Source organism: Rhea americana, unplaced genomic scaffold (genome assembly GCF_003343005.1).
Source record: "Rhea americana isolate MKP2758 unplaced genomic scaffold, rheAme1 scaffold_45, whole genome shotgun sequence".
Classification (NCBI taxonomy): Eukaryota; Metazoa; Chordata; class Aves; order Rheiformes; family Rheidae; genus Rhea; species Rhea americana.
Genome location: NW_028186590.1, coordinates 2,532,541 through 2,554,237, shown reverse-complemented (window position 1 = coordinate 2,554,237; position 21,697 = coordinate 2,532,541). Strand labels below are relative to the sequence as shown.

General features: G+C 35.2%; 1 protein-coding gene across 1 annotated transcript in view; it reads right to left on the bottom strand.

Annotated features, from left to right (window-relative positions):
* RIMS1 (regulating synaptic membrane exocytosis 1) overlaps positions 1-21,697 on the bottom strand; it is a 347,536-nt gene that overhangs the window by 34,707 nt on the left and 291,132 nt on the right. Inside the window, exon 28 of the mRNA XM_085316042.1 lies at positions 9,064-9,296. Within this exon, the coding sequence (XP_085172168.1) occupies positions 9,064-9,296 (233 nt within the window). The remainder of the gene's footprint in view (positions 1-9,063; positions 9,297-21,697) is intronic.

Here is a 21,697-nt window from a genome sequence, read left to right as displayed (position 1 = left end):
GTTAYATATTGCAAACATGATAGAGTAAAAATTAGGTGAGGAGTGATAAAATTCAAGTTTAAGGATGACATTCTGTTATAGATATATATTTACATATAAATGTCTAATCTGAAGAGAGATTTTTTTTTCCCTATTGACTGTACTTTGGAATTGCTTTGTTTCTTTTTTTCTGACATAATTTTGATAATATTTTAACTTAGTGTTTATACTTGCACTAAAATTTGTGAACTAAGTGGGAATCTGATGAAAAAGCAAACGATAATTCTCTTTAAMCAAAGCTAAGAATTATCATAGGCCTTTCAATAAAATATTTGATAAATACCATTTTAAAGACTGATTCACCATTTTAATATAGAATAGAAACATACCTGCACTTTTATTAAATACATTTGATACATTATGAAATTATATTTCTGCAACACAYGTATCACAGCTTAGCTAAAATCAAGATCACGCTTTCCTGAAGCCCATACTACTTATGTGCTGGAAACAGCCAAAAGCACAGTTAATAGAGTTCAATTACTGTAGTAATATCTCTTCTAAAAATCTAGGGAGAAAGTGCAAATAAACAGAACAGCAAATGAATACTTCTGATTACAAGTTAACCAACTGCGTACAGGAGCCAAAGCCAAAATTTATATTTCAGGAAAGAGGAAAAGAACCACATGTAACACTAATTCAACAGAGCGGCTGGACTTTGTTTGAAAATACTAGCCCTTATTAGGAAATCTTTTGGAAGATGAGTAACTGGAACTGAATTATGTTTCTATTAAGGGTAGTGAATTCCTCAGCTAGACGGCAACAGTAAATAAAAGAGAACATGCTTACATTCACTCAATAGTTTCAAAGAAGTAAGTATCACTACTAGAACAAAGAGTTCCTCTGACAAAAACATTCAGGTCTTTTTTCTTTGTTTTTAGTATTATTCTTCATCTGTTGTTTCCCTCTTCCTGTCGCAGAAACATTTGGGTGCACAAAGGATCAGAATGAAACGTTTGCTACTTCCAAAGGGCTGTTGGGTGCTACCGGGTTGTTGTGTTTCGAGCCCAGCTTTTGTCACTGTCCCTAAGGCACCAGCACCAGCATTGCTAGAAACTTTTTTTTTAAGATTGGCTGAAAAGAAAAATCCATGTCAGTGTTGGTCTCCCCTCACTCTTCCTTTCCGTGGAACAGAGTAAACATCTTCACAGATCATTGCAATTATTCTAAGCAAATTTTAATGGCCTGTTCTGAGAAAATTAGCAACCATGACAGAAAGACTCTGAATGAGACAATATTAAACAGCAAGAAAAATCTGGGCTGACAGCTAAGGTGCAGAAAAGAGGAACACTACACTTCTGTCAGGTAGCTGAGAGTTACTTTACAAGTACAAACAGTCTAACGTTGAGGAAAAGACAGGCAAAGTGTGTCGTCTTAGATAATGAAATGGAGATATCTGTAGGTAAGGAAGCTTGTATGTAAATGCTAAGCATTCTTGCAGAGATAAACAGCCAGGGCAAACAAATACTTTGGAAATGCTCCTCCAAAACACAACGAATAAACAAGAGAATTACAAAAGAAAAACTAACCCTGTGGAGTAACTGCATAGCCGTAAGACTCATACTAATTCTGATTTCTAAGAAGATTTTCTGGATCTACTTCACTGTCAGAAAAAYTGAGATCCTGTAGCATTTTATCTAGATGAACCAGATAGTAATAAAAAATCAAATACAACATAAGAAAATAAATCCTTTTAAAACTGAGACAGGATATTCTGCTAGCTAGCAGTACAAAAAAAATGGCCTATTTCATCCTTAGCATGCTAAATGCCTTGGGAAGCTTAAGATACCTTTCTATTCTGTTAGAAACTTTATTCTAATTTCTAGACAAAGCCAAAAGTTATTCACGATCAATTTGTACCCATTTGTTCTTATGCCACGGATACTGACAACGTTGCCCTTCAGATTCAAACACTCTCCTTTTTGATGTTTACGCTCATTGAATTTTTACAGAACAAGCATATCCCTGTTCAACCTTCATTTTTATAGGCTGAACAAATCAAGCAATAAATAATCCTTCGAGGTCTCTATTCCCACAGTCAGCCAGCATTCATTTTCTTGAATACGAGTGACCAGTATTCCAGATGAGCTGTCAACTGTGCTCCATACAATGATGCTAAAATTTCCTTAGCTCTCTGCAAAATACTTTGCCTGATTCATCTAGGATAGTATTTGCTTTTTTCATGGCCATATCTTACTGSTAGCTTATATTCATCCTGTGATTTTTATTATACCCATGTTTTCCTCTGATCCTTCCAGATGACACGCTCCCAAATTACACCTGGAAATCCTCATTAGTCATGCTGAAAGGAATGATCTTGCGATCTATATTACTACAATTTATCCTAGCTCTATTATTCTGATCCTCAGGTTCATCAGCCCTTCCTTTACATCTCCTGGGAGTGATATACTTTCCAACTCAGTGTCAGCAGAATATTCTAGCAGCATGCCTACTGCCTCTCGTTAAAATACTAACAAGATCTGCCTACAATTTTTGTTTTAGGAACTCAACCTGTAAACATTATATTTTGTTTTACTACAACCAGCTTCTGCCTCCCTTTTAACCAACATCTTCCATGATATACAGCTTTCCTTATTAATCTGCATATTCTCTATCCAATCTAATAATAATATATGATTTACTGAAGTCCAGGTAAAGTATATCAATTGAATTTTTTGTGTACCAATTAGATTTCTTATAAAATAAATGTATTTTTATAATAAGCACAATTTATTTCACTACAATGATGAAAAAGTAAACTCAGAYGTTGTGAGGTCAAAAGAAGTAAATTCTCAGAACTGTATTCTGGACATTTTTTTCAGTTGAGACTTGATCAATCAGAAAGAAATGTGAAAAAAAAAGACGACTGACCACTAAAAGAAAAGGTCATTGTGACCCTTCTAAAAAAGTAGCAAAATTATTTCCCTGAGCTGATGAAAAGAAACAATAACTTTCTGGAGGAAGACAACAAACAAACTACCCCTYTTTCTCCCCAAAGCTCCCACCCTCAGCATATTTTACTTCTGATACATCATCTGCCTTATCTTTCTCTACTGATATCTAGACCTGTAGGAAATCTCTTGTTATCTTATAAAACCACTACAAAGATGGACAGAATATTATCCTTGCTGGCATGACTGAACAAATATTGCAAAAATGAAAGACTGGGATTTTTTTCTTTCRGCATATACTCTGAAATGCTGTAGTTGAGACAGGAAGACTGCTACGCTCTGCTTAATTTCCATGTTTCTGAGACAGTGTTATTTTTATCACAGCATAATGTTGCTTGTTAACAGACAGTAAATAGTCTGTCAGTGAGCCATCATATTCTGCATCGCTAGAGGAYGCTTTCTTTGTGTAATGGATGGGGCTGTCTTTCCAAAATGTTGCCTAAGCTACAATCATCCAACAAAGTCACGAGACAAGGAATTCTTAAGATTGTTCTCAAAAAATGAAATGTGAGACAGTCAACCAGCCTAAGCAAAAGTTTTCTTAAAGCTATAATGAGAACACAAAAATATCACTGCTATAATCTACTATACTGTGGAGAACATGATTATTAGGATTTGACTACTTGCTGACAATTTCCTCATTTAGATAATAGTTTCTTTTCTAAAATTGGGAATTTTGATTTAATTCAAGAGAACACACAGAAAGCCAGTGKTTTACTGTCTGTTTTCAGTTTGTGAAAATACTTGATTTCAGCTCCACCTTGTAGTACACAGTCTCTGTCTGAAACATTTATGACTATGGCTTGATTTCTGGTTGCTGAAGTTAAAACTCACAAATAGGAGAGAGCCAATTAATAACTTTGATTCTTATGTAGAAATAGCTCATCGTGGTTCATATCATATATAGAGCAAGGTATTTCCATTTGAAAAAAAAAAACACTCAGTATCAACTCAACATAAGACTGGAGAGGGTGACCAGGTCGTTGAGTACAGTGTCTTGACTTTGCATTCCCTGTATCACCCAAACCCTTTCACAATGGCCATCTTAAAACCAGTTTAGGTGCCTACTTCAACTATGCTCATGTAAAGGCTGTTTGGAAACCTCACTTCTTTAATGGTTAAGGACATCTGGTATTTAGCGTATATGGGCTCTGTTCTTCTGTTACAGTCAAAATGCCTCTTCTCCCTCTCTAGTCCCGTGGAGAGAAGAGTAATTCCTTGTAGTTTCCCCTCTCTTGTTCCTTGCCCCAGTATAGAGAAAAAATAGATATCATTTGTTAGACTAAACAAATATTAAGAGCTTCCTCCCATATGAGACGTTTCCCATTCTTCTAACCTCCGTATTCTCCTTCTCTGCATTTCTGTCACCTTCACCTGTTTGCAACTGGAGTAATGGGACCAGGACACAATGTCCCAGGCAAAGTCTCACCACAGCGTCTTGCATGTTATCATTAATGCTTATCAAGCAATGCAAGTGGAAAGCTAGCCAGAACACTGATGTTAACGGTGTTCAGCACCTTGGAAAATAAAATCAATCTCAAAGGGCTCATATTTTGAAGAAACAGAGCCCGTGTCTCAGAAAGCTCACMAGTCACATCGCTGGCAGTTTTATTCTTATTTCTCTCAGAACTGCCATTTTCAATCTTTCTATCTATACTGGTTATCATGTTCTGATGCCTTAACTAAGCAAACACTCCTAAACTGTTTTGTAATTCCTTTTGAATTCCTTTCTCACTATTTTTGACTCAAACTTGATCTCTATTACAAGTGACTGAAGAGTCAAAAACCTCTAAAACCCTCAACAAAGCAACGAACACAGGCATCCATCCTCCCAATTTGCCTTAGAGAGAAAAACCTGTCTTCCTTCCCCAGTAGGCAACTATTTCAGGTTGAATATGTCACAGAAATGTGACAGTATGTTAATCCACTGTGCAAGATGGGCAGTTACGGTGGCAAAATGTTTGCAAAATACTTTAAGTATTTAAAAAGGAAAAAGGGTGCTCTTAACAGCAGATGACCTTTCTGAGCCCCTTTCTGGTGATCTTCCTACCAGTAGGGCCCTGCACGATTACTTCTTCATTTACGGTATAAATTCTGTAATACTCATCTGTGAGATTCTTCTAAAAGTAGTAGTTTCTATCTATTGCAAAACACACCATGAACCCCAAACCAAAATGCAGTATGATCAACATGCCCCTAAGTCACTGTTTGGCAAGAAAATTATAATATAAAATGTCCATAGGAAAAGAGAGAACTGTGTCACAAATCAAGACAATAGATGTGGATGTCATTTTTAATTTCTCAATGCACTGTGAATTCTATCCAGAATTAGTGAATATAAATAAAATTCTTATAATTTAGTTGCTGTAATTATTTGAAAAATCTGCAGTTAAAGGTTTATAAAAATTCAACAAGCAAAGACATAAAGCTGGGCAAGCTGYATTATAAATAAAGTATTACAAAATACAGCAGGACCTGTTTTTATGGTRTTTTGTTTGTTTGTTTAGCTATGATAGCATAAGCAGATCTGGAATACGGCCAGCAGATTGCAAGTTTTTTTCAACAAACTAAAAAATGTACCCTATTTGTGGGCATGGTGAGCAAACCATAAGAAGTAAAAATTTCATTATTTTAATGTACCATTACAAAAAGCGTTATGAAATCTGTAGGAATTGAAAGGAAGGTGAAATAGAAGWATATACTTTTCTTTGCAGATTTATGGAAAATTGAAGAATGATCTTTCACTAACAATCCTATAAGGTATAAACTTTGCAAATAATGTTTTCCAACAGCATGGAACAAGAAGGGATACTTGCATAAAATAAGATGATCATGGATCCATCTAAATCTAATATGCAAGTGTATCTGCCACGTTTATGCACAGAGGTTCATGTGTGTATATCTGCATATACATGCATGCACAGGCTCACACACACACACACACACACACACACGCTTCTCTTTCCATTTAAAGAAAAAAGATTCCTGACCAATAACTACCTAGTAGCTATTTCATACAAACCATTTCTATACTTACATAAGATTAAATATACAATACACTATAAGCAAGAATTTTCTGTAAAAAGTGGCATTCAGCCCTTACTGATCATTTTTTCAAATGAAAAACAGAATGAAAAGTTTGAAAGATGAAAGTTGATTTTACTAGTTTGGAGTTTACTAGTAAACTGCAATATTCAATTTATGTGTTCCTCCAAAACATGAAACCACAGATTTTCAACAAATATCAAACCTTTTATTTCTAGTCTTCTGTTTTAACTGAGTTCTCAGAAACAAATGTGTATGTAAATCATGAATAATTTTTTCAGATATGAAAGTCTCAAAAAATATTGTTTCTTTTTAAGTTGCCTGAGCAATTCAGGAAAAGTAATGGAGCCTACTCATACATTTCTGCATTTTTTTTTTATACTTCTTTAAAACGCATGCTCCATGTCAACAGCATACCTTCAGCTACTGAAGATCTGTAGTAGAAAAATATCTGACACCACTTTTGTGGAGGTCTGTACACTCGCCTACCAGTTTTAGTACTTCAATATGTGGTTATTAGAACTGATTTTCATATCATTAATCTTAAGGGTCTACTTTATAGCATATCGGGAAAACACTTTTTTTTTTATTGTGAACACTGGCGGTAGTATTCAGTTAGCTAGGCACAGCACATTAAAATAAATCAGAATCGTTTTTAGATTCCTCTTCCCCTCATGTACCCTCTAACCTCTAGCCCAGTAGCAGCTTTTTAAATCTAAGTCATGATCCTGAGTTTGTTTCAAGTGCTATTTAAACCACCTGAAAACAAAATTCCCACGGAAGTAAAGATCTGTGCCTTGAACAATATTTCATACATTAGCCTTACAATCCAGGACAGATGGGTAAAGCATTTAGACAGAAGCAAAACTATGTTACTCTGGAGTTATTTACCTCACAAGGCCTCTCTGGCCAAAAAGCCTTTTACCTTTCATCTTTGAAGGAAAGTGTTTCCCAGATTTAGGATATGATTATTTTGTCTCCAACACTGAGTTTTCTTTGAAAAAAAAACAATTATCAAGTCTTATGTATATGTTAACCTAAAAAATGCATTAATTTGACCCACTGATCTCTGACATATAATTAAATGCAAAAATATTGGCTGGTAAAATATGCCACATCCTATTTGCTTTCATTATACCACATTTAGTACTGTTTGCCTGAGCCAATGGAAGGCAAACTAAAAATCATTCTCAACTCTGTTTTACAAAATTGAATAATACGTAATCATACTTCTTGTATTTGATTTGGTGTTTGCACTACATTATTACTTTAGGGTAAGGTGCTCCRTTCTTTCCAAAATTCCTATTGCTTTGAAAATTGAACCCAGTAAAATTGAGAAGCAGTGTTAYCTTTATGTGAAAAATGGGACATCCGAACTTTAAATAGATAATGTCAAGATATGTTCAGAAGTCATAGTTTAGATTTTAAGTTAATTACTATCTTCTCTGAGGAGTAAAACCAAAGGTTCATGAAATGCAAGTTATCCTAAATTGAGTAGTTTCCTGCGCCTTCCCCTTAATCATACAGCCCTAATTCCTGGTCAGAGCTCAACTACTGAATAGGATGGAGCAGAGATTTGTTCTGGTACAATGATTCRTATTTCAATGTGATTTAGGAGCTAAAAGGAATGCCAGATCAAATCATAAGAATGTTCTGTAAAATAGTTAAAATATTTTGTTCTATAYTCAGTGGAGTAAAATGTCAATCTAAAATACTTGCTCTACTATAACATCACTTTTTAGTAGTTAAGAATCTGTTAMTGATTCTGATGCATCTGAGATAAAAACTTACTGTATATAACTTTCTATATTCTTGTTTCTACATTCAGGCAGAATCTAACGATCCTACTGCATTACTGAGCAACAAAATATTAGTTTCAGTTCTGGGCTTCCAATAGGCCTACTACTTATCTCATTCAGGCCAGCTGCATGATTAAGTGCTTTCTGGCTTAAAATTCATAACTGATTAGTGTAGAAAAGTATCAAAATCTATTTACCAAACCCGACTGAACTTTACATTTTGAAAGAACCACTCCTACAGCTCATCTGGCARAAAAAGAAAAACAAGAAAAAAGGGTGAGATATTTTATGATACGAATAAACAATATCATTACTTACCTCAGTTTAGATTATCCTTACTATGAGAATGGAGTGCTGCAATATGATTGCACTCGATGCTAGGCTGAAGCTTTTTTTTTTCTTTTCTTTTCTTTTTTCCCCATCTCTTTCTTTTAGTAAGAAAGAACCCTTACGGTCAGATCCTGCTCCARCTGAAGATGAGAACAAAAGTCTTCACTGGAGTTCAGTAGGAGCAGGATACACACTTTAAAACATATTTTCTTTTGTGTCTGTCTGTATGAGCTTTTTTTTCCTTCAGGCCACTAAGATATGATGCTTTTAAGATTTCTGAAGTAGTAATAAAGAGCTGGAACTCTTATGCTCCTCATGAAACATCATGCTGTAGTCTAACTTAGCTGAATTCATTGATCCTATTTTGCCAGTGCTGTTTTCAAATAAAATATTGGGCTTACTCAACTAAAAAATCAAAAATAGTTTCTTAAAATATATTTTTTGGTATTGCAGGTATAATACTTTATATAAATTACATAACTGACATTCATTTGCTCAGATTTCAAATCCCCTATTTGCACTCAACTATCCTGCTAAAAGAAATTTCATATAAATAAAAGACTACTCTTAGCCAAACCATTAGCCACTGTTGATACCCACATGTACCTCCTCGTGTTTCTTTGCCTACTTTAAAACAAAACTTTTAAGAGAGAAACACATTTTTTTATTGTTCAGAACCAGGAAGTTGTGACGGTACATATTGTAAAAGATGTTTGTATAAGATTTGTTGTAGATAGCTAATGATCAGACAAAATTAGTATCTCAAAAATCCTTTCAGAGCTGGAAAAGCTTCTCCTGAGAAGACTATATCCAGATCAAGTAACACAGATGCCACAGATGAAATAATGATAAACCGTGCTTGGCGAGTCCTGTTTCCAATCAGCACGTGCCTCACTCACCTGTCTGGCTAAGCTGAGATGTGCTCCTGCTCCTGCGAGACACTATGGCAACCACTTTGGCACTAAGGCTGGAACGTCTCTTCTTCCCACCTGTTCCCACTGTACCGACAGCCGTGTCCGACTGACTCCCGTCATTGTGCTCCAGCTTGTACATCTCGCCGCTCACGCTTGTGCTCTTCGTGATCCTCCCGGATGTCCCCATCCGTCTGCCTTGCATTTTAGGGGTAAATGTACTACAGTCACAAAGTAAAAATAAACGTGTTAATTTGCTTGTGTAACAGTTTCCAAAACAAAAAGCTTCTCATTAGTAAATTAATTTTAAGTCTTGACACATTTTCATTTATTTGATTCACAAATATATGGTTAGTTTGATATTCCTCAGACCATACCTTCCCACCATCACAATTTATTCTTCATTTTCTTCGGGGGGAGGAGGAGAGGACGGGGGAGAAAAAAGAACACTTCCCTGAAATTTTTCTAAGTTACTGAAACAAAGAAACATGACATTTAAAGCCACCTGGAACCCTCCTGCATGTATCTATTGACTATAGACAGCAATAGAACAGTAATTGTATTGCCAGAGAAAATGAATATGGGTCAACCACATCTAGGTTAATATATGTATCTTGTAGTTGTTGTTCATAAAARCCTTAAGACCCAACAGATAAGAAATTATCATCTTCTATGTTTTCATACTTCACAGGAAGAAGAGAGAAAATAATCAGTAGTATTTTCTACACTTTTGCTCTCTCACTTTTTTAAAAGTAAATGTAACAGTCCTAGTATGCAAGAAAAGTAATTTTCAGGCAAAAACAATTAACAATGCAAGCGAACTTCCATTAACTGACAGGGAGACAAACTGCTCTGTCAGTTCTGTTTCATTTTCCTTAGCTATCTCATTGCATTTGAATGTTTCTATATGAATTGCATTTCTGGTCCTGCACGTTGCACTGAATGAAATATTCAGAAACACCTTCTAGAGAACAATCTCATATAGGCGCAGGACACGCTAATATACAGTCCTGAGAGCGCTAAGACCAAGTGGTACCACAGCTCTTATGGCGATACTAAGTTAGCTGTCACTCTGCAGAGACCTAGAAATTTAAAATGTAGCCTGACTCACTTCAGATGTAGTCATTAAATCAGTTTCAGGATTTTAAAAAGTAACTCTATATTTTGAAGTCAAATGTAAAGTCTATTTGTTGGAGGACAGTCATTTTAGAAACCTCAATTCCCTTCCCAGTAGATGTCATGACCTCACCTCCCATCACCCTAAAAAAAAGAAAGAGTGTGTAGGCCTGGGCTACAGTTTCAGAGAGCCAGGAAATTTTGCCAGTGAGGAAGGAAGGATTCTACAGAAAGAGGAACTGGCGTGTGGTGAGGACCTTACGTTCTATGGATCTGGACCCTGTTACAGCTTAAATCAGCCCTGTCCAAAGACAGATCCTAGGGAAGCATGAAATGTTATATATCTAAATTGTATTTTACTTACAGTTACCAAGATTTAGTAATGTGCAACTATATGTAAGAGAAATAATAGCCAATATTCTTACAAGAAGCAGTAGGAAAAGTAACATCTTTGAATTAATGACACTCAAAAGAAAGATAATTATCTTTCTCTGTACAGGTATTTATCTGTGTTTAGCACTTAGTATCTCCTCCTATTAACTCCAGATAAAAAATTTTGCAAACACAACAACATGCTGTGCTGCATTGCAGTACTCACAGATACATTTTAGAGGACCACCTGAGGCACACTGAGCTTAAAATGGGCTTGYTATTTGTTGTACATCTCGGCCAACACACACTCCCTCACATGCAGACGTGTGCGCGCGCACACACACACACACATTACACACACACTCACACATATTCAAGGTAAAAATGCGTTAGAATATTTTCCACTTTCAAAATAAGAGAGATTTCTTCCTGAAAGCCTGTAAGAAGTTATAAAACTCAACAGATCAGATATGAATGGAAAGAATAACACCACATTTTAGGCAAATATTAAAATGAATGTGTGTTATTAAAAAGGACATTTTTGACTGCAAACTCTTCTCTCATGGGTAGTTCCTTGGCCTGTACTAGTAAGAGTTTGTAGAGCTCCAATGTTCTTGACTTAATGAAAAATACATTTTTTAAAATACTTTAATTCTGTGCCCACAATTTTAAATTCAGAGGGTGCAAACAAAAGAATTAAATACTTTAGCAYGTGGGGGTTCCTAACACTCCTATTTTGCCTCAATTCTATGTATAATATCTGCATTATATGAAACTTTCTCATTAGTGACTGCATATTTGCAAAAGCTAAGTCATAGCTTTCTTCCTTTCCAGTTCATAGCTTGTATTGAAGTAACAAATAAAATAAAAACACTGYTTTATATATCTGAAAGTAGACTTCTCCATGGCAAACTTCAGTCTGACTGGCTGAAAAAATGTGTGATGCAGAGAAAAAAAAGGTTTGGACATGCAACGTTTCTGAAAAGAGCTTCTGTCAGAAGCATGTCTGCTATGGTTGAAAACACTGTGCATTGCAAAAACCACAGCCCGAGGTTACTAGATCATTATTAGATGACTGATGGGAACACATAAATTGCTCAGATGTGGATCAAACACTTAACTCATTYCCTTCAAGATATTGTTGATGCAATATATAATAGAAACACTTCTCATGAATCTCTTTCTTGTATGTTATTTTATATAAAATCTGTTTATTAACAYTTGTTATTAGTGAAATTTACTGTATATAAATTATTTACTGTATCTATTATTATTTACTGTATATGGGTAGGAATCCTACCCATCCATGGTGTTCAGCTTCTCATACACCTCAAACAGCACCTGGGGAGGAAGACAGCACATGCTAATGCTGGTATCGAGGTGTGCGAAGGAGGCATGGCTAACCAGCATGCCAAATGAAGCAGGTAACTGGAGTTCCTGTTTCAGGCTTTCATTCACTGGGCACTAACATTGTTTCTCTCCCCAGTCCAGCTACTAATTTTGACAAAATCTTAGGAAGATCTCTGTRGTCTCTACGTTTCTTCACAATGGACAGTTAATGAAAAGCTATCAAACAAGATTTTCTTGGGGGAAATAAATAATCTTTTCTTGACTTTAATAAAAATTGTCTGTAATATAGTACACATGCTTACTTCACAGGCTTCATATACTACTGCCTTTTAAAGTAGTGATGGTCACTAAATAATAAGGTTTTTATTGTTTATAGAATGACATAAACTCAACTTTACAAAATACCTAAACTAGCAGTTGCTTTTGGTTTTTTAAGTATACACATATTTCCTTTTTTCCCTTTCCACRAACATTGTAACATGAAGGAAATATGAGTCATGACTGCACAACATCTAAGAACAAAGTAGTCATTATTCCTCAAATAGCAAATTGATTTAAAAGCAGTGATGAATGTCACAAAATTTTCGCTGAAGTGCCTGCTAAAAATGATGAATAAAATAATTTTTCTGCAATTTAAGAAGAGTTAGGGAAATTCAGCTTTTCAAAGTTCATTGGAAAGATGAGAATTCTTAAGTTAAATCTCATCCATTAAATATTTTAATACTGTGTGGGGCCATTTTGAAACACTTCAATCACCTTTTTAAAGTAAGTGAATATTAGTCCAGCTGCTGTAGCCAGGTAGCATATTCACAGAATGAAGGCTCAGGATAAGCATCTGAGCACTGCACAAGTTGTTCTTTACCTGGGCTCTGACTTGACAGAAAGGCTCTCTCTTATTCTAGCTAGAAAATACTAGACAAGCTTAAACAAATATTGTTCAGCTTGTTCCCAGACTGAACAGGCTGAAAAATTACTGCAGGCGGTGTTCMCTCCAATTCTTTTCTAAATAACAGCAGATGCAACTCTTCCTGGATATTTAACCTATTAGAAAACAAAAATCTCCTTAGTAATGGATTTCAGGAGATTTGGGGCTATCAGTGGGACAATTACTGTTTTCGAGCATCTCCTACCCATGCTGCAGTGACAGTTGTTCACATTAACACTTGGTTTAACTCCCCTAAAACAGGTTCTCAGAGTATTTGTAACCTGTCTGGAGCACATATTTATATGTCAGCAGCAGACACTGAAGCAGACTGTGAAGAAACTTGGTTCTCTGAACAGAAAATATCTTTAATCCAGACTTGCAAGGTTTGCTTTTTCTAGTTCTTCTTCACTTCTCTAATAAGGTCATCAACTACCTCTTAAGAACTTAACTGAAATGAGTAATATGTTACTAACATACCATCACTGTTTATTGAAAAAGTATACATAATATATATTTTTATATATACATATGTTTAAACATACTGTCCTACATGGTGTCAGATACTGGTCTATAATTCTACCACAGGATTCTGACTACAGTCAGAAAACCATAGAACATTTTCTCTTTAAAGAGAAGTGATGTAACTACCTTTTATACTCATCCAGAATGAAAATACAGATAAAATATACAATGTTATAATACTGCCTGAATAAGCGATCAACCTGCAGCAATGGTGGTATGAACCAATCCAGGTATTCAAATGGAGTTTTAGCTTCATAATTCAATACACTAGAGCTTGCCAATGGCACTCCTACACCCTTCAGGTTCTGAATGACAGGTCCCTTCGCCTCCCCCGGTGAGAGGACGAGACCCCACCATACTCATGCTCATAGGCATGGGCATTCGTTGCTTTGCTTCCCTGGAGGAGGTGGCATTTTGCTATTCCCAGCAGAACAGCCAGTGGTGAAAACTGGAGGGGAAAGAATCACAGAGGCCTCATTTTGTGGGGGCCTACTTTCTACTTTGATTAGACATGGGTAAGTCCTTTCCACTAGGGCTCAGACTAAATTTCAGTGACTATTTCTGTGGTGCAGATGATGCCTCATGTTCAAAGCATTTGGTAGTCATTTTGTTCCCATTTTGACCCATGGAGTTCTTATCAGTTCTGTAACTCTGAGTTTATGAATCACTACCTTTCCAATAAAGAGGGAGAAAATTGCAAATACTTCTGTTGACCTGTATTTTGTTGGCATACGAATTTATAGAACATTATTATTTACAGCAATAAAGATTAAGGGACAGCAAAATCTGGCATGGAATTAAAGAAATAATTGTTCATTACACTACTGACTATACTGAATTTCAAGTGTTTGTAAATATAATAGAGACTAATGCTAAGCTATTTTTATGACAAACCTTASTTTTCYGTGCAATGAAGCTCCTATTGTTGATGCTCTAATCTTACATTTATTAATCTTGCATTTTCTAATGAGAGTTTAGGAGTTGAGTGATATCCACCAAACGAGAAATAAGAGCTGACAATTCAATAAACAGGAAGAAAATCCTATTTTTTCATGTATTAAGTTCCTAATTCAAGGGTTGTAAATACTTTCTGATTAATTGGTAAATGTTTTTTTGAAGAACTACATTTATCTCAGCTTTTCATTCTTTGTGAAAAATAGAGGGGCTTAGAAATTCACCTAAAAAAACCAAAGGATTGGGGAATGTGGAATTCAGATTAACCTTGTGCTTGTTCTTACCATACAAATATCAAGTACTGCTTTCCTTGACTTAATTAAATAAGTTCTAGTATGAACAAAACAGCTATTAGTTTTCTAGACCAGAGCTTAAAGGGATAGGACTAGAATTCTGAATGTCAAATCCTTCAGCTATCCACTTCTCATAACTAAGCAAACAGGGGAAAAGATTAAGCTTCCTTTGCATCCATCTAATCTCTGAGCTAGTTTATACTTTGTCATTAATTCTGACAGTTCCAAAAGATCTGGCATTTAAAATTCAGTTGCCTTACACCATCTGATTGGATACATTTAGAACACAACATTTTTCCATTGCATTACTGGCTACCACTTGGAGAAATAGCTCTTTGCTCAAACTGTTACCTTTGTCAATACATTTAGAGTTTAATTTATGAAGCAAAAGACCTGCATGAATTCATATATTTCCTTTTGCATTTAACTTTTCTGATAATAGTATACCTAAAATCTTATTCTATTCTACAGGATTTGCTGGCATTATTGATGCATTAATAAYATAGACATAGATTTTTGCAGGCCTCTGGCCAAAATTGATATATTGTTATGTTATGAATTCAATTCAAATSAAGTTATCACTATATGATATATAAATAAATTGAGTTTTCAATAACAGGGCAACTGAGACTATCATCTCTATTAATATTCTCTATTTCTAAATCAAATACTTCATCTACATTTTTCTTTAAAATTATTGCAGCATCTTTAGCAAGCCTTTCAATGAMTTTTTCAGCAAAAATATTTGATGTTATTTTTAATTATTGGCACAGTAACATCATTAATGTGTATATTATCAATGGTTATACTCAACCATTCGTGTATATTAACAATGGTTATACACAACCATTTGTATATATTTTGTACATCTTTTTTATGGACAGAACTTGTATTTCAAAAATACTAGAATGAGAGCATGTATTTGTATTTAAATGTTAGCTCATCCTAAACAGATTATGTTCACTGACAGCTCCCTCTTTTTTACCAGGGGTCATTTTCAGTTTTCAAACTGCTGATTCTGTGTACTTCTGGGCCATGCAMGATATGTTAAGACAAATGAATCAAGTCACCAGCAGTTGTTYCTCAGTGCAAATGTTCTAACTTTGTTCCAAATGTTTTACTGGCATCTTACAAGTTCTTTGCTTATTAGTAGAATTAAAAAGGCTTACATGAAAATTATATGTATGTAGAGGATATTATATATCAATTTTATCTTTTCCTGCTAAAGCAAATATTTTTATCTGGATCTGCTATACATGCTGCAACAAGCTTAACATTTCAAAGCAGTCAAGCTTCAAAAATTAGTWTTTAATACTAAAAAGAATTGTCTTTCATTGAAGTAAACCACTAGAGCAAACCTCCCTTTGACCTGGCAGGAGAGGAACTGGAGCTGTCCTTCAGCACCGCGCTCAGGTTCTGCCCCCCGGCACAGTGCATCCCCTGGGAATAAACTGCTTGTTTGACCAAGGTGGGGGGAGACGGAARCTATTTTTTTCTGCATTAATCTATGCAGTTGAAATGGAGCTTCTCTAAAATGATATCGGTACTACACAAGGCAAAATGAAAGCTATATTTACATTTCAGCAGTCAGTGCTGTGTAAGAAAAGAGCACTTTTAGTTTTGTCAGTTATTGCATATACCTGAAAGTTTACTTCACTGTGGGAATGAACTATTATGATAAAAACACTTACTGAAAGAGTAGTAAGAGCTAGAAGCTTCCATAATTAACCCTGAGGTAAATTCCATAAAATAAACACAGTAAAAGAACAGTATGGGTTATACTTGCTTAAAATATGCACTGTAGTGTACACAACTATATAAAACAGAAACAAAGCCAGTCAATTATACATATTAAATCAATGTATAGCTGTCTGAATATAAATACCTATTATATATATTCAGAATGCACAAAAAGATACTGTAAAAATAATATGAATTAAAAATATAGTATATAGTTATTCRTTTAGCATTTCTCACTGTATCAGTACATAGTATATATCACCTGAAAAACAAAGGTAGCACGACACAGGAAGTTAGAACAAACTTTATCCATAAACTCACCTATATAATATCTGGAGTATATCCTTTTAGAGAAAAAATCTTAAACGATTAACCATTGCTAAAATTATAATATTTCCTTCATTCTCTTAGACTCACTGATGAATTATAAAGAAATACTTTAGGTGTTTATGCTCATGATCACTCATTTTTACTTCATCCGTTCTTCCAATAACGCAAGCCATGAGTAAATAAATAATCCCTTGTATTCCTTGCARTACAGATGATATTTTAACATAAGTTCTTTTCACACAGCTGCAGTTACTTGAATCTTTAGACAGAATCTCTGGCCTCGCCAGCATGAGCCAGTAAGCTTCCTGTCTCTTCTGCTGAATGCAGACTCACGAACTACTTCATAGCCCCTTTGGCACCCTTTTGCAATGAGGTAACTCATGAATACTAATAACCTTCTAAACATTTAATAGTTGTGGACCAAAGGGAAGATGAGCACTCCTTTATAATGAGGAACATTACAGTTCTAAAAATAAACTAAATCTTGTTATTAGTAGCGTATCATGTTTAAATAATAAATCCAAACTTTAAATTACCTATCGACAAATTGGTCTGTCAGTCGCAGAATATTTAGCTACATTTACCTATGATAAATTGCATTTGCTGTAAGATTAATGACAGTACAATTTATGATATTTCATAAATTAATTGAAACATGGTGCTTTACAAACCAAAGGACAAACACACCTTATTAAAATTCTCTCTAGCAAGTCAAGGGATTTTTTTATGCCACAAGGCGGTTAGTTCAATGAAATAATAATTTTGTACAGTCTGAACAGTCTGCACTTTGTACAATTGCAGTTACATATTGAACCAGCATGCACATTGATTACGCATCAAATCCATGATATAGCTATTAGAATCTGAAAGTACTTGCTTCTCCTGGAAAGTCACCAAATACAGTCCTAAATACAGCCACTCTTGTAGATTGTACCTATCGACAATTTCTGTATATTGTCAAGAAGTGCCTTCCAGGAACACAGATATTTCACCTGGATTTTCCAAATCCCTGCCCCATTGTGTTCAATGGGAAAACTCTCACTTATGTTAGGACTATGGAAACTTTCCCCACAGATGTATCCTGTGGGAGTGTAACTGGTTAACAGTCTACTCTGGAAGATCAGCTTATATCTAGGTTAGAATGCAGCATCAGAATCAGTTGTTTGAAAATGCCTTTCTCGGTAATACACTAACCAGTGAACTGTGCAAATTTCACAGCTCTGACAGACTTGTTAAAACTAATGTTTCTCAGTGAAWTGGAGGAATAATAATTCAGAAAGTAATTCCAAAATTACAAAAAATGAGCAAATTGTAGCTATTTTGCAAGACTATTTTTGCAAGTTATTTTTTATTCTTTGAAAAAAGCATTGAAATCGTCTGTTCATGTAGGAGTGTCTTAAYCATGGCTGTGAGGGTGTGCACACCCATGGTACCGCTGACCTGAGGCCAACTAAGCATACAAATAATAAATGGAAACCAACAGAAAAGCAGCAGAAAAGCAGGGACTCTACACAGGATTAAGTACTGCTAATGCTGACACGAATAGGCCAATGAAATCAAGGTGCARACAGATCAATTGACTCAAACTAGACTGCAGATAGCCATATACATATTTTTATATCTATATGAAGAATGTATGTATTGTGGTGTGTGGGATGCATGTGTGCGCCTAATATAAAAATGTGTTGGTTTTCAGCCAATTAGCAAACMTATAATGCAATTTATTAGAACATTAATAATAGCTATCAGAAGCTAGAATTCAGATTCTAGTTGCTGATCCCACAGATAAATTATTTGGTAAGAAAAATGTGCTATTTTGCTGTTTCCATATTGCCTACATAAAGGAAACCTCAATGAATGTTCTGGCACTAAACTGAAATCCTAACTAGAGAGTTCAGGAGTTCCTGAGAGGAAAGTTAGGTCTTGGAAGAAAGGCCAATAAGCCGGCTCTCCTGCCAGATAAAATTAAGAGATATCTCGAAAGACAAGCTGAATGCCATTTAGTTATCTATGCAATTTAGTTATCTATCCAAATACTTCACATACATAACTGATGACGTAACTCAACTAATGAATTACACTGATCAAAACTAACAAAGCAATAGCCATAATAAATTACCTGAAAAYAAATCAGGGGCAGAAATATGCTCAGATCAACAATTTCCTGAATAAYTGGTTACCAAATAAAATCGCACTCAGAAAGCATTCTCTCTGTGGACAGTGAGTGAACAAAAATAAAATTCACTAAATCAGGACACTGGCTGGTAAGACATTTCAGAGAAAAATGTTTGAAACTTTTATTGCAATGTTCAGAATAAATTTATGCTCACTATTAAAATGGAGGAAAGTTTCTTCAGTATCAAGAGAACCGAAATAATCAGTTTTTCTTTCTTTTTAAAACTTTAAGCAACAGCATATTATTCTCCCTGTTATAATATGCTATACCACTTTTCCCTCTCTAACGCATGAGGTATTGAAGTACCTGTGACCTCACTGCTCTTCTTTTAAGAAGGCTATGTCTTTGCTATCACRTATATTATTCTCTGTTCCTTAACAAAAAGCAAACTGTAGCAATAACTGTGCAGAAAATAACAACAAAATAAGGAATGCGGTAGGACAATTGGAAAGGCAAAAGGAAACAGTGGAAGGACAAGACTAATGGACAACAAATAAAGGATATTTTAATAAGATAAACAGAACCAAGATGAAGGTAAAGCAGGTGAGAATACTTTGATGTCACAAGCCATGGCAAAAGCTGGTTTCCCATATTTCCTCATTCTAAAAATGACAYGAACTGCCTTTAAAAAATGTTCTTATACTGAAAGGCTATGCATTACATTTTATCATAATCAACTGCAATAATTAAATGAAAAACCAATTAAAATAAAAAATATTTTTCAGTCTTTCCAATGATTAAGGCAGCTGGTAATGTGACAGTTTCTTTGAAAGAGGAAGCATAATTAGATAATTAAAAATACACAAGCAGCGCCTCATACTAGATTTTTCATGTGCAGATGTTCTGAAGGGATTAAAGGCTTCCTCTCCCTCTTTCCCTCCCTGACAGACACATAAAGCAGTTTATAATAATGAGAGATTTTAAAAAATCATTATCTTTAGATAATGAATATTTAGMACATTAATTGCTCTGGCTTCACCTTGGTTTTATGCATAAATGACCTTCGAACCAGATGTTTCCAACTGTAATTAACTGTTTAGGGGGTAGAAAGGATACATTACTATAMTTTTAAATAGTTTAGCTTAACTATTTTTATGTGACTTACCTCCATGTCCATCATTTGGAATAATTAATCTCCATACACATTGAATATTTTTGTCTCTTTAATGAAATTGAGAAATATGGTAGCTAATGAAACAATTTTGATGTCTGTTTTTGAGCTGCAGTGATTTGTGGATAATCATAAACAAAACAGGATTGCTGATTTACTTCAGATAATATGGTGGATCCTTACATTGTACAGATATTAGAGATCGTAGAGATTTTAAGTCCAAAATACAGGTGAATTATCCTGTTGCTTGCTTAGCTGATAGCAACATCTATCATTCAAGTTTATCTGAAAATATGGTCAATTAATTATAACTTTGACAAATATCAACAATTTGGGCAGGATCTTTTTGTGCTTGGTTTCATCTATTTATTCTAGCTGAAATATAGTGAAAAAAATGTCTGGTCATTTTGAAGCAGCTAAGAACCACCCCCTGCTACTGTACAGCAGCATAATAAACAAATAAAGTACTTGTGGTAGTGCATGACTGAAAGATGCTGGGGAAGTGGCCCTTCTATCAGGAACACATTGTCAGTTCTTTTGAATAACTACGGAAGCTTGTTAATAAATTAACATACTTCAAAACAAAACAAAACAAAACAAAACAAAATAAAAACCTCTCAGATGTTCAGACACTTGGAAGAGATTAACAGTTAAAATATCAGAAGAGTTTTTATTACATACCCATAACGCTCTCACTCACAGTTCCTATTGCTAATCAGATTGTACATTCCCTGAACATTACAATTTCAGCTCAAGGATAGAGATAGAAAGTCAATATTTTCCAGTAATTGCTTCTCTTGACTACTGTGCATTTGGGAAACTTGGCAGAAGCTGGCMTATCAAAGATGCAAAAAAAAATTTGCATCTTCTTTGATGAAAATCAGACAAAACTCAAGACAAAGTCACCTGATTAGAGTGCAAAAGAGAATGGAGYTGGACAATAACCTCTGGAAGGAAGGAAACTGATACATGGTGAGACCGAAGTAAGGGAGGAATAAGAAAAATTGGTAATACATTTTTTTCACAGCTTCTTTTAGAGACAAAAGAAGAATCTTTGAGACTGAATACGAGCCTTTCCTCTATATCATCACGTATTTTTATTATTTTATGACCCTGTCACGAGATGATTAAAGTATCTTTTGTAGATAGAAGAGAGACACTGAGGGATCAGTACTAAAAGGGCTCCTAATTCTAGGTGCTCAGTTTAAGTTAACTGAATTTCCAACGAGCATATTATACAGTATCTAGCCCTCTGTATGTGCCAACCAGTTGCATGACTTCAGCTTCAACAGTGACTGACTACAAACTGGATGTCAAAGTCTCTGGTAGGACACTTGGGGGAACAAAACAACCTATGCAAGCATGTAGCAGCAGCCTCCGAGAGGACAAACCTGAGACAACACCAGCTACCCCAAGGGTATTAACAGAACTGTTCAGTTCTCAGTCGCTAAATAACACAGCCTTGAGAGTGGACTAGAGCCAGTTTCTGGGTATAACAACGAGAACTGAGAACATATATGTAAAATTATATACAATGAAAACTCAGAGGAGGTAATAAGAAACTACAAAAAACAGTGCCAGCTCCTGCAAGTACAGAACTACAGAGGAACAGAAGGAGAGGAATTGCTCTAGTGTGACCGGACCCCAYGCAAGGCACTGTACCTGCCCAGTGCTGCTGCTTATCTGCAGCAAGGCCCCTCACCTCCCTACCAAAAGCATGCTGCTTTTTTCAC